The sequence below is a fragment of the Mesocricetus auratus genome, unplaced genomic scaffold (genome assembly GCF_017639785.1).
Source record: "Mesocricetus auratus isolate SY011 unplaced genomic scaffold, BCM_Maur_2.0 Super-Scaffold_100007, whole genome shotgun sequence".
Lineage (NCBI taxonomy): Eukaryota > Metazoa > Chordata > Mammalia > Rodentia > Cricetidae > Mesocricetus > Mesocricetus auratus.
Window position 1 is genome coordinate 84,541,440 of NW_024429191.1, and position 20,422 is coordinate 84,561,861.

At 42.7% G+C, this 20,422-nt stretch overlaps 1 protein-coding gene across 2 annotated transcripts; it reads right to left on the reverse strand.

Annotated features, from left to right (window-relative positions):
- Positions 1–957: 957 nt before the first annotated feature.
- Positions 958–19,743, reverse strand: Nol11 (nucleolar protein 11). Of its 2 annotated transcripts, none has more exons than XM_040749981.1 (18): positions 19,560–19,743; positions 17,750–17,863; positions 17,612–17,668; positions 16,506–16,654; positions 14,899–14,956; positions 14,161–14,305; positions 13,406–13,594; positions 12,536–12,612; positions 11,058–11,181; positions 10,271–10,356; positions 7,979–8,053; positions 7,506–7,687; positions 5,804–5,929; positions 5,410–5,601; positions 4,215–4,293; positions 3,644–3,736; positions 2,348–2,455; positions 958–1,574 (listed from the first exon to the last, which is right to left on the reverse strand). In XM_040749981.1, the coding sequence occupies exons 1-18, from the start codon at positions 19,698–19,700 to the stop codon at positions 1,458–1,460; spliced, it is 2,112 nt and encodes a 703-aa protein (XP_040605915.1). In that variant the 5' UTR covers positions 19,701–19,743; the 3' UTR covers positions 958–1,457. The 2 variants fall into 2 exon arrangements, with proteins under 2 accessions (XP_040605915.1, XP_005070053.1); XM_005069996.4 differs by having other exon boundaries at positions 5,410–5,661; positions 19,560–19,742.
- Positions 19,744–20,422: the final 679 nt, after the last annotated feature.

Sequence of the window (20,422 nt, forward strand, 5' to 3'; positions counted from 1 at the left end):
TAAACTCATGAGTCCCTGTCTGGACTTCCCTCAGTGACAGACTATCACCTGTTAGATTTAGTAAGTCCTTTCCTTCCCCATTTGCTTTTAGTCAGAATGTCTTTTCTTTAAATACTTACTTTTACTTTATATTACACAATTCTGTCTGTATGTGTTTGCATTGCACTTGAACTACAGTGCCCACAGAGGTGAGCAGACAGCATGCCTGAAGTGGTTGCTAGGCACTAAACACTCTTTTTAAAAAAATTTTTTTGAGACAGGATTTCTCTGTGTAGCTTTGTAGACCAGGCTGGCCTCTACCTCCTGAATATTGGGATTAAAGGCATGCACCACCACCACCACCACCAGGCTAGTACAACTGTTTTTGTTTTGTTTTTGAGACAGGGTTTCTCTGTATTGTTTTGGAGGCTGTCCTGGAACTCTCTCTGTAGACCTAGAGATCCACTGCCTCTCTCTGCCTTCACAGTGCTTGGATTAAAGGTGTGTGCCATCAATGCCCCAAAAGTACAATTGTTTCTAGGAGACAATTTCATTATTTGGGAATAAGATTTTACCATTAGCCGGGCGTTGGTGGCGCACGCCTTTAATCCCAGCATTCGGGAGGCAGAGGTAGGCAGATCTCTGTGAGTTCGAGACCAGCCTGGTCTACAAGAGCTAGTTCCAGGACAGCCTCCAAAGCCACAGAGAAACCCTGTCTCAAAAAAGCAAAAAAACAAAAAAAAAGATTTTACCACTATCCTTGTCATACAGCTCATTCAAACATGCCACTGGGAGAGGCACTCTCTCAAGGCTGAGCAGAGAGGAGGGATAGCAGTAAGTGAAGGATGGAGAAACGGCAGGAGGCAGCACGCTCCACGCTGGCTGGGAGTCCTGAGTGCTTCATGTGGCACAGACTCTGCGGCCACGGAACTGGAAGAGATTCTGACTGAGAAATACAGACTCTCTCTGGGTCCATTCTTCAGAGATGGTTTGTTTCTTTTATTAAAAGAAAAACTTTTCAAAATGTGTAAGAAATTAGACTTTTATCAGTACACAAATAAGTTTACTTAAAACCAGCTCAATCCCATATTTTAAAGTCACCTTCTTCCAGTGATGCCTGCAACCTGGAGTCTGTCCGGAGTCTGTCTGTGTGAACCCTGCAGACTCTGAGGAACGGTGATGTGATGGCCCAGGACTCACACTCTCTTCAGACACCAAGGGGTGGATGAAAGCAAACTCTTTCCTGGACGACAGGTGGGTTCACATAAAGAATCCCATCAAGCGGGGCATAGTGGCCACACCTCTAATCCCAGTACTCTGGGAGGGAGAGGTAGGCGGATCTCTGTGAGTTTGAGGCCAGCCTGGTTTACATATTCAGTTCCAGGACAAGGCTACATAGTGAGACACTGTCTCAAGAAAACAAAAACCAATAAAAAAAAGAGAGAACTCCATAAAATGTCCACGAAGGAAAACTGCTTTCAGAAGAGTTCCAGCACTTCAATAGAGTATAGGCCTCTATTGCTCTTGTCCTGATTCAATTTCTGTAGCTCCCGGAAACTTACTTCAATCTTGTTGAGTTCGGAATAGACAGATATCTGAAGAAGAAGAAGAAGAAGAAAAAAGACCCAGAATAACTTTACCATAACACCACAAACAATATACCTTCTTCCATCACTGCTAATGGCTTTTCCAGGAACATTTCAGTTTTATGGACTGGGGTGAATCAACAGTCTGAAGTATGTATCGCTCTCTCTCTACTACAAGCTGATTCCCACACTTCATAACCAATCTTTTTCTTTCTTTCTTTTTTTGGTTTTTCGAGACAGGGTTTCTCTGTGGCTTTGGCGGCTGTCCTGGAACTTGCTTGGTAGTCCAGGCTGGTCTCGAACTTACAGAGATCCGCCTGCCTCTGCCTCCCGAGTGCTGGGATTAAAGGTGTTCATAACCAAATTTTAAGGGTAAGGTATATGGGTTATACTTACTTTCAATTAGGTTTTATTTTTTTCTGAGACAGGGTTTCTCTGTGTAGCTTTGGAACCTGTCCTGGAACTAGCTTTTGTAGACCAGGTTTGTCTTGAACTCACAGAGATCCGCCTTGTCTCGAACTTATGGAGTTCTGTCTGCCTCTGCCTCCCAAGTGCTAGGATTAAAGGCGTGTGCCACCACCACCTAGCTAGTCTTTGTTTTTTTGAAACAAGGTGTTACTTGAGACAAGTCACTACCTCTGGCCCTGAAGGGCAGGAGAGAGGACACTTGAAGGCAGTGTGCTCTGACTGACACATTCATGCTTTGGCATATACGCACCAACCCAAACATCACCCCACTCAGAATAAGATAATTAACCAAAAAGAATTAAATAACCACAAACCTGAGATTTCACAAATTTGTAAAGATTAAGCAAGAGTCTTTTTGCATCTGGTATCATTAAGACAACAGTAAAATTAGCATCTAGAAGTAGGCATATCCAATCCATAATCTGGAGACAAAAACAAAAAGATTAATCCATTAATTCTAGTCCATTATGGTCTCAAACAGAAGAAAAACAAATTTTTTTCATTTGTTTTGGTTTTTGGAACAGGGTTTCCCTGTGTAACAGCCTGGATCCTGGAAATTGTTTTGTGGACCAAGATGGCCTCCAGCTCACAGCAATCCACCTGTCTCTGCCTCCCGAGTGCTGGAATTAAAGGCGTGCGCCACCACCTCCCGGCTCAGAATAGATCTATATATATTTATTGTTTGTTTTTTGAGATAGGATTTCTCTGTGTAGCTTTTGGAGCCTGTCATAGAACTTGCTCTGTAGAGACCAGGATGGCTTTGAACTCACAGAGATCCACCTGCCTCTGCCTCCAAAGTGCTGGGATTAAAGGCATGTACCACTGCCAGGCTAGAAATTTTTGTTGGTTTTTTGAGAGAGGGCTTCTCTGTATAGTCCTGGTTGCCTGGAGCTCAGTCTGTAGACTAGGCTAGCCTCCAACTCAAGAGATCTGCCTGCCTCTGCCTCCCAAGTGCTGGGATCAAAGGTGTGTGCCACCACTGCCCAGCTCCACAAGAGAAACTTTTTTTTTTTGGTTTTACGAGACAGGGTTTCTCTGTATTGTTTTGGAGGCTGTCAGTCCAGCCCGGCCTCGAATTCACAGAGATCCGCCTGCCTCTGCCTCCCGAGTGCTGGGATTAAAGGCGTGCGCCACTACCGCCCGGCCAAGAGAAACTTTTAATATTGATTATCTCTAAGAGGGACTAGAGGAGCAGAGGTGCAAAGCTGACCTTTTTTTTTTCTTCTTTGTTATTTTTTGAGGCAAGGTCTCACTATGAGAACTCATTATGAGGAACAGACTAGTCTTGAACTTATAGAGGTTCACCTGCCCTTGACTTTTGAATATTAGGATATAAGGCTTGTACTACCACACCTCAGCCCGAAGTTTACTTTTGAAACCTTTTTGATACCACAGAAACTTTCCCCTACAAAGATGACTTTGGGATTCTGTAATCTGGAATTATGAATCTAGAAATCCATCTATTGAGCAGAGAAGCCCTCTCCAATCCAGCATGGTGCACAAGGGAGGAGGTGGTATCATCCCACCTTGGCCAACAGGGCTAATCAGTTATGGAACTCCAAGGCTGACACTGCACGCAGGTTTCTGTACAAAGGCAAAAGTTCTCCTACCTGACTCAGAGTTGGAGGGCTTATTCCAGGAAGAGTCATGGTAGCATTGCCACTACACTTCAGATAGAGGAAATACAAGTACTGTAGAAACAACTGCGGGAGGGAAAACAGGAGCACACTTTACCACTCTAGGAGAAAAAACGTTCTCTACAAATAAACCCGAGAGAGTAGAGAAAATTTACAAAGCTGTTCAATTAAATTATACACCAAACAAATGTGACAAGTGTCTGGGACAGAATGAGTAAAATGGGGTCCCTCTTTAGTTATAACAGGAGGGTAATGAGCAGGCCACTAAACAACAGGCAAGAAAGGAGAATTTTTCTCTTGTCTTTTTTTTTCAATGACACCCTAAGATGGTTTAACTTGGTTTCTAGCATGACAGAAGGAACATAGGTCTCTCACCCCCAAATCACCCTGGTTTCCTGAGCAATTTTCACCATGTGTGGACCTCCCTCTTATGCGCATTAAAGTAACCCGGTAACTTCATGTTAGAAGGACCTACCAGTTGCTCAGAGTTAAGCAGCACAACTTAGACCAGAAGTAAAATGCACATGATGTGCAGAACCCTTACCGTGATGTGCTTTGCGGGGATGTCCTTCAGGTGTGGCAGGAGGAAGGCCTCACTATACGCTGAATGGAGAACTGCATTTCTACTCAGGACTAAAGGAAAATCTTCAATAAAGGCAATGCAGCGCTACTATAAACATGAATCATTCCCTTCATGTTTTGTTTGTTTATTTATTTATTGGGTTTTTTTTTGAGACAGGGTTTCTCTGTATTGTTTTGGAGGCTGTCCTGGAACTAGCTTTTGTAGACCAGGCTGGCCTCAAACTCACAGAGATCCTCCTGCCTCTGCCTCCCGAGTGCTGGGATTAAAGGAGTGCGCCACCACCACCTGGCCTTTTTTTATTTTTTTAATTTTTATTTTTCAGAGACAGGGTTTCTGTGTGGCTTTGGAGGCTGTCCTGGAATTAGCTCTTGTAGAACAGGCTGATCTCAAACTCACAGAGATAAGGCTGCCTCTACCTCCCAAGTGTCAGGATTAAAGGCATGCCTGGCTTCTTAATTAATAAAAAGGAAGGAAGGAAGGAAGGAAGGAAGGAAGGAAGGAAGGAAGGAAGGAAGGAAGGAAGGAAGGAAGGAAGGAAACAGTCCAAGCAAGACATGGTAGCAAGCACCTGTAATCTTGGCACTCCAGAAGTAGAGACAGGAGGATGCAAAGGGTACACGAGAGACATCTCAAAACAAAATCAACCCAAACCAAACGACAAAAGAACCCCCAAAGAAGGGGCTGAAGAGATGGCTCATCACTTAAGAGCACAGGCTGCTCTTCCAGAGGACCTGGGTTCAATTCCCAGCATCCACATGCAATTTATAACTGTATCCCCAATTCTAGGGAAGCTAACATCTTCACACTAATGCACATAAAATTAAAAAACAATAACGACAAAAAAGTCTTAGAACCCCAAAAGAAAACAGGTTATCAAGGTGGTGGCACATGCCTTTAATCCCAGCACTCCGGAGGCAGAGGCAGGCGGATCTCTGTGAGTTTGAGACCAGCCTGGTCTACAAAGAGCTAGTTCCAGGACAGCCTCCAAAGCTACACAGAAATCCTGTCTCGAAGAAGAGAAAAAAAAAAAAAGAAAGAAAGAAAAAGAAAACAGGTTATCAATGGCTAGGGAAGGTAGCTCTGAGGTAGAGTATTTGACAAGTATGCATAAGACCATGGAAGTAATCCACCCCAACACCACACACACACAGGATACATCAGAGCCGCTCGCTTTGGTGTCACGGGACATGAGGTCACAGGGAAAGAGGTGGTCTCCTTTGCTGCATCCCCCGGCTTTTTATTTAACTGCTGATCGTCTTTACTGCAGCTATTGTCTTCCGGACTGAAGCCATTTTGAACAATTTCAGTTTGTTCTTTCATTTCCTTTTTTTCATCTTGTATGGTATCACTATAATCAAAAACTGACTCCATGTTGATATTAATGTCTCGAAGACAGTCATCACCAATGCTACGATGTTAATTGAAAGTAAGAGGTTAATTCTTATCACTATCTGAACCTCTGAAAGTTCATTTTCTAAGCATTCAACGTTTTGAAGTCAAATAAATCACAGATTTAAAATGACGTCAAGGGAGCACAGGTTCTAATTTACCTCAAGAAAAGTTTTAAGCAAGCACAGGTGGTCGACTCAGGAATGTCAGGGAACTGCTGCAGACACAGCTGCAACATCTGCACATCTGTGTGTTCTAAGGCAATCTCCATCAAGCCAGGGCACAGGCTGAGACCAAAAATAAGACAATTACTATGAAAACCAAAACCAACCAACCAACTAAACCAAACAAAACATACCCCCCCAAACTAAACAAACAAACAACTAATTCATGAGTGGTTTGCCTACATGTGAGTCTGTGTACCACGTGTGCCTGCTGTCTATGAAAGTCAGAAGAGAGCATCAGATCCATAATACTGTATCTAATTAGATTGTATAATTATATAATTATAGATTGTATATAGTATAGATGGTTTTGGAAAAATAAACCCAAGTCCTTTTCAAGAAGAACAAGTATTTTTCACTGCTAAGCCATCTTAAAAAAAAAGGGGGGGGGGCGGTGGTGGTTTGGGGCCAGGGATCTTATAGGTTCAGGCTGGCCTCAAACTCATAATTCCCCGCCTTGACCAACTGAGTGTTCTGATCACAGGCAAGCACCATCACCACTGTCTTAGGTTGTTTTCCAGATGCTGTGGCAACCCATGGGGTTCTCAGGATACTGGAACTTTTGGAGCTACTATGGGGAAGAGTTTGGTATTTGGGATTCAAAAGGTAGTTAAATGCTGAAAGGAAAGCTCAAGAGGCCATTCAGGAAGGAATCTAAAAACAGCAATGCTGAGAGAAGTGCACACAGCAGAATAAGAGACTGTTTTAATGTCTGGCTTCACGCTGCCCACATACATGAAGTTGAACTGAGCAATAATAGACTAGTTTGTTTCGTAAAGGAAATTTCAAAGGAGATCACTTGGTTTGCTGAGAAACAACCTGTAACTATTAGAGATCAACACCTTAACTAGAAACCATGTGTGCTACAATAGACAATAGGAAAGCTGTCCCAAGGGCAAAACTTCATCCCCCAGAGGCTCTATCTGTCTATCTAGAACATATACAGGTTCATTTAAAGGGAGTCATTCTGCTCCTTGAGTGCAACTGCCTAGCAAAATGCTTCCCAGGAGCTAGCACTAAAAAGCTGAGCTGTGGTCCAAACCATATTTTAAGCTTATAGCAGAAGTAAGCAGCATTATTATGTAGTAATGGTATTGAGGGTAAAGATGCAAAATTGAGGCCAGCAATGTGTGGCAGGATTGGAGTCCCCATAAAGAGGGATCTACAAGCCCACCATGTGACGCTGTGAAAGTCAAGTCTATGTGGTACACAGCAACAAGAGACGAAAGTCAACTAAGACTACTACTGCACAAGGTGGCAGCCGCTCTGGTTCTATATGTGCATGTGCTGTGAATTCATGCATGTTCACTTATGAGCGAATATACATGTATGCTTATGCTTGTGTCTGTGGAGGCCCTAGAGTAATGCTGAGTGGCTTCCTCCACTGCCCTTCACCCTGTATCAAACAGGGTCTCTACTGATGGGAGTTTTGACTAGTCCTATCTTCTCCTCTCACGCACTAGGATAGAGATAGAGGTGGGCTGCCATACCCCACCATACTTTTAGGTGAGGCTGAACTCTGATCTTATTTTACTCACCGAGCCTCCTCCCCAAGAACCACTTTTACATGGAAAAATCACAAGTACAAAAAAACAAGATCAAAAGAAAGCTACACATGAAGTGTGAGACACACACCTACCTGTAGGAAAGCACCCGCGTTTGGATGAGCTGCATCAGACAGTTCCTCGGATAAAATGATGGTTCTGCTTTACATCTTCCCAGAAGTCCTGCTACTACATCCCCAATTTTAGTATGAAAGTCAGGTGTTGACTTAGCCAAAAATTTACGCAGTTCTACTTCAATGTGTTTTTCTGAATCATTCTGAAGGGCAAAATTAAAGAATTTAGTCTGGTACATTAAAAAATGTCACGCTGAACTAAAAAAAAAACTTCCCAGCACAACAGTCTCTCAAAACACGAATATCCAAGCAACCCACTGAAGCAAGGTGACATTAAATCACACAGCACAAAAAACAAACAAATTCCCACCACCTATGTGCTAGCTCAACTGCTCAGGCAATATACATTCACATACATAAAATAAATTTATGGATTGGGTTCTTTCGATCCTCCTTTGTATGGGTCCCAAGGATCAACCTTTTTTAAAACTTACCTTTATTATTGATAAAAGTTGTTTGGATCCTGGAACTTCTGGCTGTAAATTTGTTTCAATTTTTTTTCTCCTTAGCTGTAAGTAAATAAATCCATTAGGCTTTCAAAATAATGCAAGACAATAAAATTTAGATTAGCATACTTGGTATGATCATATACTTAAAAATATATATATTAAGAATTTATTATAAAAAATTAATTTTTTGACAAGTCTCTCTGTAATTCTGGGTATCCTGAAACTCACTATGTAGACAAGGCTGGCTTCAAACTCAGAGATATACCTGCCTCTGCCTCCTAAGTGCTGGGATTAAGGCTATGGAATACCATGCTCAGCTATTTTTATTTTTTGTGCATGGGTATGTGGGGACACCAGACCTTGAACAGAAACCCACTTCCCCTTAGGCCTGGGAGCAGGCAACTGCGAGATAATGTTTACTGAAAACAATTCAGTGCTATAAAGCTCTTGATAGGGCTCAGATAAGGGCTTACTCACTGAAACACCATGACTTTGATCCCCCCCTACGGCTAGATGCTTCTTCCTGCTCCCTGCAGTTTCTCCCCCGATTCTGGGGCCGGAGATTAAACCACCAGCCAGGAGGGTGAGAAGTCTGGGAGAGCTGTGAGAGGTGTGTGAGAGCTCAGTTGGAGAATTGTATGTAGATGGATGGCAGAAGTCCTTAAAAAAGGGAAGCATTTTTTCTTGGAGAGTTCTCCTAAGCCGACTTGGGGAGCATAAAGTTTTCTTAAAGCAACTGACCAGTCTCTGTGTCATCTATCCTGACCACCTCGCTACATTCTCAGATGCAGGCTGCGCAGGCAGGTGCGACATGGGTGTTTTGCCTACATGTACGCATGTGAGGCATGTAAGTGTCTGGGACCCATGTAGGTCAGAAGAAGAAGTTAGATACCCTGAAGTATAGTTATAGATGCTTTTGAGCTGCCATGTGGATGCTGGGAACAAATTCTGGTCCTTTATAAGAGCAGCCAGAACTCTTATTAACCATTGACTCACCTTTCCAGCCCCAAAATTTCCTTTTAAAGTATAGGTCAATGTGTGTTTCTGTGTAACTGTGTATGTGAATGGAGGTGTTTGAGAAGGCTACGAGAAGGTACTGGGTCCCCCTGGAATTGGAACTATAGGCAGCTGTGAGCTGTCTAAAATGAATGGGGGGGGCCCAAACTTGGGTCTTTTGCAAGAGCTGCAAGCATTCTTAACTGCTGAGCCATTTCTCTAAATGTAACCACATATTTTTTAAAAACAAGCTTTATTATAAATAAAATGCCTTGCTGGGCAATGGTAGAGCACACCTTTAATCCCAGCACACTGGAGGCAGAGGTAGGTGGATCTCTGTGAGTTCAAGACCAGCCTGTTTCAAAAAACAAAAACAAACAACCCAACCAGTCAAACAAAATGAATAAAATGCTTCTATTACAACCTAGAAATGAAATATATTAAGACTTGTTTTTAACTTTGGCTGGCCTGGAACTCACTGTGTAGCCCAGTGCTGAAATTAGAGGCATGAGCCACCACGTCCAGCTTTGGTCTTAGTTTTATTTAACACTTAAACAACCGTCTATACTCAGGAGGGTATTACTGCTGACTGCACACTGGTCTATGTCCTCCCTACAGGGGACTTAGCTCACTAACACACATCTGTAGCTATCAACACACACTGGAGCTGGAGGACATCGCTGCTGCACTTTCAGAGCCCCCTCAGCTGTTCAAACCACCTCTATCTAACTCAAGTTCTAGGGTTTGACTTTCCTCACCCTCAGCTGTTCAAGCCACCTCTATCTAACTCAGGTTCTAGGCTCTGACTCTCTCCCCACCCTCAGCTGGCTCCTGCATGTACTTGGGCACAGAAACAAAAAATAAACAAATATTTAAAAACAGTTAACCGGGCAGTGGTGGTGCACGCCTTTAATCGCAGCACTCAGGAGGCAGAGGCAGGAGGATCTCTGTGAGTTCAAGGCTAGTCTAGTCTACAAAGCAAGTGCCAAGACTACACAAAGAAACCCCATTTTGAAAAACCAAAAAAACCAAACCAACAAAAAAACCCAAACAAACAAAAAAACCAAACCCAACAATAAAACAACAACAAAATAACCCCACCAAAAACCAATTAACAGCTAAATTTACAAATATCAGTTTAGATAAAGGCTTTAAGGCTAAAGCCTTATTACTAAGATCAATCTGTAAGAGGTACACAGACATCAAAGTTTACAGTAGTGCCACCCTTTCCTGTTTATTCTTTTTATAGTCCCACTAACATTTCTCGTTGAACTTACTTACAGTTCTTGACTGATCTGCACTGTAGGACCCAAGGTCATATCCTGAACACGTTTCCCAGTCTACAAAATGGGGCATGGAATGAGGGTCTATGGAAACAGAAAACATAAATTATATGACTATTGTGACCTAACATCCAATTAAAGAACAATAACAAAAGAAAACCATTTATGCACAGTTTAAGAGAGGTTTCAAAATAAGCAGTGATGGTGTATGTCTTTAACCCCAGCACTTAGGAGGCAGAGGCAGGTGGATCTCTAAGTTTGAGGTCGGCCTGGTCTACAGACTGAGTTCCAGGATAGCCAGAGCCACACAAAGAAACTATGTCTTTTTTTTTTTTAAAGATTTATTTATTTAGTATACAGTATTCTGTCTGCATGTGTCTCTGCAGGCCGGAAGAGGGCACCAGATCTCATTACCAATAGTTGTGAGCCACCATGTGGTTGCTGGGAATTGAACTCAGGACCTTTGGAAGAGCAGCCAGTGCTCTTAACCTCTGAGCCATCTCTCCAGCCCAAAACTATGTCTTAAAAAAACCCAAAGAAGGGGCTGGAGAAATGGCTCAGAGGTTAGGAGCATTGACTGCTCTTCCAGAGGTCCTGAGTTCAACCATATGGTGGCTAACAACTATCTATAATGGGATCTGGTACCCTGTCTGGCCTGCAGGCATATATGCAAGAAGAATGCTGTATACATAATAAATAAATATTTAAAAAAAAACAAAGAAAAGAAGAAAGAAACCAGGAACTAAATTGTCTTTGTTGATAACAAAAGGCAGAGAGATTCCAACCTGACTCTTGAGTATGCTTGAGCTTTCCAAGAGCACCCGCCAGAGATGATACTTCACACTTGTACGGGATCACAGTTAGACACTTTCCATGTAGCATAAATAATATTTCCCCATGATACCAGAGCTAAAAAAAAAGTTTAAAAGAAAGCACATTTATTTTCTAGAAGACATTTGACTCTACAAAAGCCCGTAACTCACTTTACCAGCACCTTTATGTACCAAATGGTGGATTTCGCTGTTCCCTACACTCTACATTGTTTGCCCTTTGCCCTCGTGCAGCATCCTGCCCACTCCTGCTGCTCAGTCTCCTCTTCCCATCGTCCCTGCTCTCATGTCGGAAATTCTCATTTCCAGAAATTTCCATCTACTTTTCCGACAAATGACATTTCATTCTTCTTAATGGACTATTCAGTCAATGATGGACACATAGGTTGATTCTTTTGTTGTTGTTGTTTTTTAAGACAGGGTTTCTCTGTGTAGTCCTGGCTGTCCTGGAACACCCTCTGTGGCCCAGGCCGGCCTCAAACTCAGAGAGTTTGCTTCTGCCTCCTGAGTGCTGGGATTAAACTGTCCTGCAAAATTTTAATTCTTTACATAGTTCTATGGTAAAATTTACTATTTAAAGGCTAATTAATTAGGAATAATAATATCACAAGTTATAGCTTAACACACAAAAACAAAAATGAAAGAGCTAAAAACAAACTAATTACTGTCCTGTGACCTAAAACCAGCTATTACTTAGTGCTTTGAAACTCATAAGTAGTCAGGCAATGATGGTGCACGCCTTTAATCCCAGCACTTGGGAGGCAGAGACAGGCGGATCTCACAGTTAAAGGCCAGTCTGATATCAGTTCCAAGATAGCCAGGACTATTCAGAGAAACCCTGTCTCAAAAAAGCCAAAAAAACAAAACAAAAAACCAAACCAAACAAAACAAAACAAAACCCCCCAAAATTAAAATCATAACTATACAGAAATAGCTAAAACAAAAATCCAAGCAAATATAATCTCTTAAGTAAAAAATAAATTATAAACCAGGCAGTGATGGTGCACACCTTTAATCCCAGCACTTGGGAGACAGTGACAGGCAGATCTCTGTGAGTTCAAGGCCAGCCTGGTCTACATACAAAGTCAGTTCTAGGATGGCCAAGAGTGTTACACAGAAAAACCCTGACTTGAAAAACCAAAAAGTCAACAGCAGCAGCAGCAACAACAAAATAAATAAATGAATAAATAAATAAAGGAAAAGTAAAAAGTAATTAGTTTTCCTCAGAAGATACTTAATAGAAACCCAAATAATTAGCAGCATGATGGTACACATCTATAACTCCAGTACTTAGAAGGCTAAGGCAGGGGAATTCTAACTTTGAGGTCATCCTAGGCTACATATTAACTAACATCCACCAAAACCCAAGCACCCCCCCCAACAAAACACGGAAAACAAAACCAAAATCAACCAACAAAAGCAATCAAACTTACTTGCCCACTGGTTCCTTGTGGCAGCTCTTTTGATGTCTGTAATGTTTGAAACTTTACATTCCATATGGAGAGGCACTCTAGAATGCAAGTTACAAAAGTTCAGAAACACACCTAAATAGAAACACACCATATCCTGGCCTGAAGGATACAGGCAGAGGTAAATACGTAAGTTTGCTTTAGGTATAAAAATGAGTGACTGTTACAGGAATCCAAACAAATGAGGCACAGGGTAGGTAAGAAGCAGAGTGGAGAAGCCCCAAGGAAGGTTAAAATAGCAGATCTCAGTCTGTAATTACAACAACATTCAAGAAAGAAAAGCCTAGGACCAGAAGACCTCATCACTGAATTCCACCAATTATAAATTAGCATCAAACTCTCCTAGAGTAGAGAAGAAATACATCCTCACCCTCCATTTAGTATTACCTTGAGATTAAAACCAAAGCCAAGATACGCTTGCACCACATGCTAATAATACAAATAAATACAACTTAGCAAAGCTGCAGGGATAAGAGTAACACATAGAACCAGCTGGGTTTCTACAGCCTAGAAAGGAAAACTCTAAAAAAAGGGAAACAACATTTTCATCTAAAAGAATAATTTAACCAAGGAAGGAATGACTAAGGTACAATATAAACCATGAAATACTGCTAACAGAAATTAAGAAAGATGTACACAGATGGAGTTCATGAATTGGAAGATGGCACTGGGCATGGCGGTATACACCTGCAATCCTAGTGCTTGGGAAGCTGGGGTAGGAGATCCTGAGATCAAGGTCAGTCTGGGCTACATAGTGAGATTCTGCTGAAAACAAACAAATGATGGAGACTGGAGGCTAAAAGCTAAGTTTGATTCTTAGGTGACTTCAGTTACCCTTAGAAGCTGGAAGCGGAGGTCCCAGGACTGCTACATGGTCTTGATCCAGGATGGTGAGTGCAGTACCATTTCGAGCAGCACCAGACACAACTGCCTTGAGCATCAATGCTCTAATTAACCTATGATTTTTTTCGGTGTCACTTGAATATATTGGTATCAAGGTTTCATATATACACCCATCAGAACCTATTGGAAGCAAGTATTTGTTGTTTAGTAGTGAGAAAAAGACAGTTGTATCTACTGTAGTTCAATGTATTAGAGTGTTTATAAGACTAAACCCATAAATAACCCAATTAGAACTTGGAACAATCATATCACACTATGCTTTCCCTCAACAAAATGAGAGTCAAGGAACATGCACACAAGAACACACACTAAATAATGCCAAAGAAATGTATTCAAGTGTACGGGGAAACACATTAGAGGTGTAACTCAATTGGTTAAAGTTTTGCCTACTATACACAAGGCCTGAGGTTCAATCCCTAGCACCACAGAAAACTAGGCATGGTTTCACACACCTTTGTAATCCCAACATCTGGAAGGTAGAGGCAGGAGGATCAGAAGGACCATCCTTTATATACATGTGACCTTTCCTTTATAGGTATTGTATTATTTGTTGTGTTTATGGTAAACCTAACACAACTTTCCTTTGGAACAGCCGAGAAAGAAAACTGCAGCAAACTTAAGCATCTGTATTGTAAACAACCCTCTAACAGCCTTCCATGTACCACCTATTATTAAAGAAAACTTACTTAATGACACCAGGGAGATGAATTTCCCATCCACACGTGCAGTAAAATTTGGTTTAACAGATTTTTCTTCTTTTCCAAGTAAGAGTGTGTATTTGCTTAAGCTGTGTGATTTGCATAATTGTACATAAGCAAAATAATTCCCATGCTGCAAGAAAAAAAATTATTTTGTAAATATTCCCAGTTCAACCAACTATAGTTAAGCGTTAAAACTAGAAGTTATTACTCCATCCTAATTACTTCAATAATTACTGAAAAGCTACTTGCTCAGGCTGGGTGTGATGGCACATACCTGTAATCCCAGCAAAATGCAATAAGTTTCAGGCTAGCCTGGTCTACACTGAATTCCAGACTATTAAGGACCGCAGAGATGCTATGCTTGAGAAGCAAGCACTGTACTATTGAGGTACATCCCCAACCCTTGTCATTTGAGACAGTTTCACTATGTAGACCAAGCTGACCTCAAACTCTTCATCCTCCTGCCTCATTCTCCCAGGTACTGGGATTACAGGCATGCACAACCCACCCAGTTTCACATAGGGATTTTATATCATAAAAATAAAATGAATTAATGTGTTACAAAACGTTGGGTTAATTTAGGCACAGAAATGGTTATAACTATTTAGTGGTCAAAAAAGAAACAACCTTCTAAGGGATACAGAAAAATCACATGTTAGTTTTGAACATATACAGGTGACATTAATAATGTCACAAAGAACAAAAATTGAAGATGTTACTTACTTTTTCAGTAATAAAAATTAAAACAGGTTGCTTAAATACCATGAAAAACTCTGACCACCTTTAAAAGAGAAAGAAAAATACAATCAGTTGAGAAATGCTATTTATCAACTAAACATAGGTGACTATTAAGTTTTCTTTGGACCCAGGCCAACAGAGAGCCCCATCTGTCAAATGCATCTCTGGAGACAGCACAGGATGTTAAACTTCCCAGACAATGAAAACTGTGGGGTCACAGGAGGAGTCTGCAGGCCTTTCAGGCCTTAGCTGAGTCCTCCATCCCCCTTTCATCAGATTTACTTTGGGGACTAGTGTTCTTAGGTTGACATTAGAATCTCATCTGCCTTCTATAAGCAACAGAGAATGAACCACAGGGAAGCTAAAAGACCCATGACTAGGGCAGCATTGCTGGCTTGTGGTGAAGTGGTGATTAGAACCCACAGGTCACCCACTCCCTAACAGCTACTCACACCTTAGAGGAAAGCATGGGTCAGTCTAGGAACAAGCTGTCCACTTGCTCACTTTCTCACAAGTCTTTGGGTTTAGGAACTCAGCTTCTATCAGGTAGACCGGAAGAGGCCACAAATAAAATAAACAGGGAATGTGATGAAGAAACGAGCATGGGAGAGATGGGAAGTCAAGGGCTGTCTGGCCACCATGTGAAGCAGCTATTTACCCAGCATTACTCCAGAGCCTGGAAAGCAGAGGCCTGAAACCACCACCACCACCTCTTATTACCAAGGAATGGTTTCTTCAGGGGAAAGGGCTGTGGCTTAGCAGTTGGGCAATGGGACAGAACCAAAGACTGTGTACTTTTGGTAGTATCCGTTTCATTAACAAACACCTGGCTTTCCAGGTCTCTCATATTTGAACAGGATTATTGTCGTTTCCTCATCTATGATCTCACTCACAGGCTCGTGGAGATTTTGCAAGTGTCTACTAAATGTTGTTTTTGCTTTTCTTTTTTAGATTGATTTATTTACACTGCTCTGTCTGCATCTTTAATCTCTTTAAGATGGTTGTGAGCCACCACGTGGTTGCTGGGATTTGAACTTAGGACTTCTGTAAGAGCAGTCAGTGCTTTTAACCTTCAAGCCATCTTCCCAGTTCCACTTTGTTTTGTTTTTAAAGCCAGGGTCTCACTATGTAGCCACTTCTGGCCTGGAACAAGCCTGGCCTCAAACTAAGAGTTCTGACTGCCTGTCTCCCTAGTACTATACCCAGCAGTAAGTGGGACTTAATTAGGAGAGTTTTGACTTAGGGTTCCAGGGATTAATGCTAGGCTTCAAATATGCTAGACAAAGCTAACACACTGAATTATACCACAGCCATTTATGTTTCTATGAAAAATACCTTTAAACATAGTAAAGAATATAGTAAAGTAACACAGAGCACATTTCTACTGGTAAAAATTCATACAAGTGCCGGGTGTTGGTGCCGCACACCTTTAATCCCAGCACTTGGAAGGCAGAGGCAGGCGGATCTCTGTGAGTTCGAGGCCAGCCTGGTCTACAAGAGCTAGTTCCAGGATAGCCTCCAAAGCCATAGAGAAACCCTGTCTCAAAAAACCAAAAAAAAAAAAAAAAATTCATACAAGTATTGGAACTTACTTGATCACTTCCTCATCAGGTATGACAGCTTCAATGTTCTGCTGAGGCTCTGCAAGCAAGGCCTCTAGCCCACGAACAGCACCTCTTTGGAACAGCACCAGTGGTTCTGTCTTTTGTACTGAGTGGATCCTATGGACTTCCGCTGACAGCTGGGAAAATGTTCCAAGTATTTAGAATGTGTCTAGTTATGTTGTCCAGGCTGGCCTTGGATTTGTGAATCTGCTTTAGTGTCTTACATTACATGTAATGTCATTACATGACATTACCAGCATGCACATCACACTTCACCTAAAAGACATCTTAAGAGACTGATTTATGGTGGGCATAGTGGACCATACCTTTAATCCCATAAACCTAAAGGCAGAGGCAGGCAGATCTCTGTGAGTTCAGGCCAGCCTGGTCGATACATCAAGTTACAGGACAGCCAGTGTTATATAGAGGGGAGGGAGGGGGAAAGGAGGGGGCAGGGAGGGAAAGAGAGAAACACGCAGGCACTCAGAGCTGGCCTTAAACTCACAGATCCACCTGCCTCTATCTCCCAAGTGCTGGGATTAAAGGCATACACGGCAACCACCACAGGCTAGCCTGTAGTGTCTATTCTGTTTTAAACAAATTCACAGAAAAATAAAAAACTTACTCTTACAAGAAATATACCAACCATCCAAACTCCAATCATTATTTTTTAAAACATTTATGGTATATATATATGTGTATACCATGTACATGCAGAAAACTACAGAGGCCAAGAAGGCATCAAGGTTCCCTGGACATGGAGTTACAGATGGTTGTGAGCCACCATGTGGATGCTGGGCACTGAACTCCAGTCCCCTGCAAGAGCAGCAAAAGCTCTTAACTGCAGAGCCATCTCAATAGCTCCACTCATGAACTATTTACATCATCAGTCTTTATGGGGTAAGAAAGCCTGTATTTTCTAACTGTATTTTCAGCTGAGGTAGTTATCATAATCTATAAGAAAACAGAGGAAGAGAAAACTGACTATAATCACAGGCTCCTTTGCCCAGAGGCAATATGATAAACAACAAATATGAGATTTATGACTTATTACATTCACCAATAATTACACATGCCAGAAAATAAAAACTTACCGTAGCTTTAAATACTTTATCCAGGTTTACATCTTCATTATTCCATATTCTCAAAACCTTAAATCAAAGTGCACATTAGTTAGTACTCTATAGCCTATTTACATTATGTTACACATATTAATATATTTTTAACTTTACCTTTTGGTCATGTACCACAATATATTCTCCGGTCTGAAAGTTGCACACAGCTGGACATGTTATAGTTTGACCTTGTTTCACTGACCAGCTGCCCAAGGGTTTCTGATCAGAGACCTGGTGAAAGAATACAAAATCCAAAACTTCAGCTTCAGACAATAGAGCAACTAGATGGAACAAACAAGAAGTCTCTGAGTGACAGCATTGAACACGATTTCTAATTTATAAAGTAAGCGCCTAAGATAAAGTAATAAAGACTGACAGGGAATGGTGACTGCCAGGGGCTGGGAAGAATAGTCATTATTTCTTATTTGTTGGGGATGGCCTTTCTGTGTCTCCGAGGCTGGCCTCAAGTTCAGGAGTGGAGAGTTATCATTTAGTTGTAATTACATTTATGTATTTGCGTGTGCACACACACATAGAGAGAACAGCTTTCAGGGGTCAGTTTTGTGCCTTTCACACGCAGATGGGGGAACGGAATTCAGGTCATCAGACTTGGCGGCAAGTGCCATGACCAGCTGAGCTATCTCATCAATCCTAGGAACTACTCCTTAACCTGCACAGATTTCCAGTTTTCTTTTCTTTTTGAGACAGGGTTTCTTTGTAGCTTTTTGAGGCTGTCCTGGAACTCACTCTGTAGACCATACTGGCCTCCAACTCACAGGGCTCCACCTGCCTCTGCCTCCTGAGTGCTGGGAATTAAAGGTGTGCCCCACCAACTCCCGGCTCAGATTTCTGGAGATGGCTAGCGGTGATGGCTGTACCTCAATGTAAATGTTCTTACCACTTCACTATATGAACACTTAAAAATGGCTATGACCATAAATGTGTTCTTAGAAAAAAGAAACAACACACAATTCAAAATTCTAATTAGGTGTGGTCACACTTGTAGCCTCAGTACCGGGGAAGGTGAGGCAGGATTGTAAATTCAAAGCCAGACCTGTCTCAAAAACAAAACAAACACCCCCCAAAACTCTTGAAAGCAAATTAATTAGAGATACTGTTTATAGACAGTGATACATTTAAAAATGGACATGTGGAACAGAGAGGCAAGGAAAATTAGTTTGGTGTGAGTGGGATCCAGATCACACAATTCTCATCAACTACTGTATTCCTATGCAGAAATTATCAGTGGACAGCCCCAAAATAAAATAGTTTGAATTCATGACTGACAGTATAGGGGATTGTTGGCAGCCTGTCCCCAAACTTTAAGGCAGATGGGTAACTTTTTAATGACACAAGAAACTGTTCAGAACGCCGGATAACATCCTACTTTCCACAAGATTACTACAAGCAAGGTTATTAAGTGTGCCGAGCTATGAATCAGGCTGCAACGCGAGTCAGATTGCGACTTTCCAGCTCTCAGATGCGGGTTTCACCCCGAGAAAACACGATTGCCCAATCTTTCCAGGATACCGAGCAACCTGTCCCGTCACCACGTCCCCCCAACACCAAAAAACAAAACAAAAAAACAAGGAGAGGAGAACACATCTTTTCAACTCGCTCTCCGCTCGAGCCTTCGCCGAGCAAACCGCAGGGTGACAGAGGTCGCCTTGGCCAGGCTGTCTGCGGGGGACCAGAAGGGGAGGCACGGCTTCCCGGCGCGTCCCACGTGCGCCGCGACACTGCCACCTGTCACTCGGAAACACGCCGGTCCTCCCGGGAAACCGCTCTGAGCCTCATCCGGCGCCCCGCCGCGGGGCCGCGTCCCGCCCGCTCCGGGCTTCGCTTCCCACGCCGGGACAAACTCGAGCCTCCCGCTCCCGGGTCCGGACAGCGGCGAACGGCAGCCGGCCGCTCCCGCCGCGCTCACCTTGTAGAGGACGACGGTCCTGCCGCTGTCGGTCACTAGGAACTGGTCTGCTTTGTCACTCTGCTCGACACCTAGGAACCCTTCAGGCCCGGCGCTCAAGACCCCCGTAGACAACGTGAATTCCTCCTCCAGAGCTGCCATTTTGGGCTGGCCTGCAGCCAGTGCATCCCTCCCGGCAGGCTTTGTGCCTTCTCTCGCGAGAGCTATAGACACAAAAGGGGTGGGTTCTCGCCAAAGGAGGTGGGAGGAGGCGGGATTCACTCGAGCAGAACTACGACCCCTGGCGGACGGAAAGGGAGCAGCCGAACGCCGCCCGGTGGGTGGAGCCTCACCTCGAGCCAAAGCTCGGCTCTCAAGGCCACGCCTCCCGGAGTCCGGGATCTGCTACACCCAAGCAAAGGAAATCTGCATCTGCCTCCCTGCTGATGGAAGCTGAAGGATGAGTTTAGAAAGTGGCCTGGTATCAATAAACAGAAATTTAAAATATGCTAAGTGAACTCCAGGAAGTCCTACCACAACATGCCAGAGGGAGAAAAAAATTAACTTGCAGACGTCTCTCAAGGGGCTGCTTTTAAACGCCTAATTGTGCTTGTCCCAAGAATTCTCCAGAGATGTCTAGTCCTTGGGTGTTTATTTTTCCTGTTGTATTGGCATCCGTGGGGAAGTTTCTTCCAAATTATCAGAATTCTCATCTCCTTTGATTATAAAAAAGAAATGTAGCCGGGTGTGGTGGCACACATCTTTGATCCTAGTACTCAGGAGTCTGTAAATTCGAGGTATGCTTAGTCTACATAGAATTCCTGGACAATCATAGCTACCCAGACAGACTGTCTTAACAAAACAAAACGAAATCTAGCAGGGTT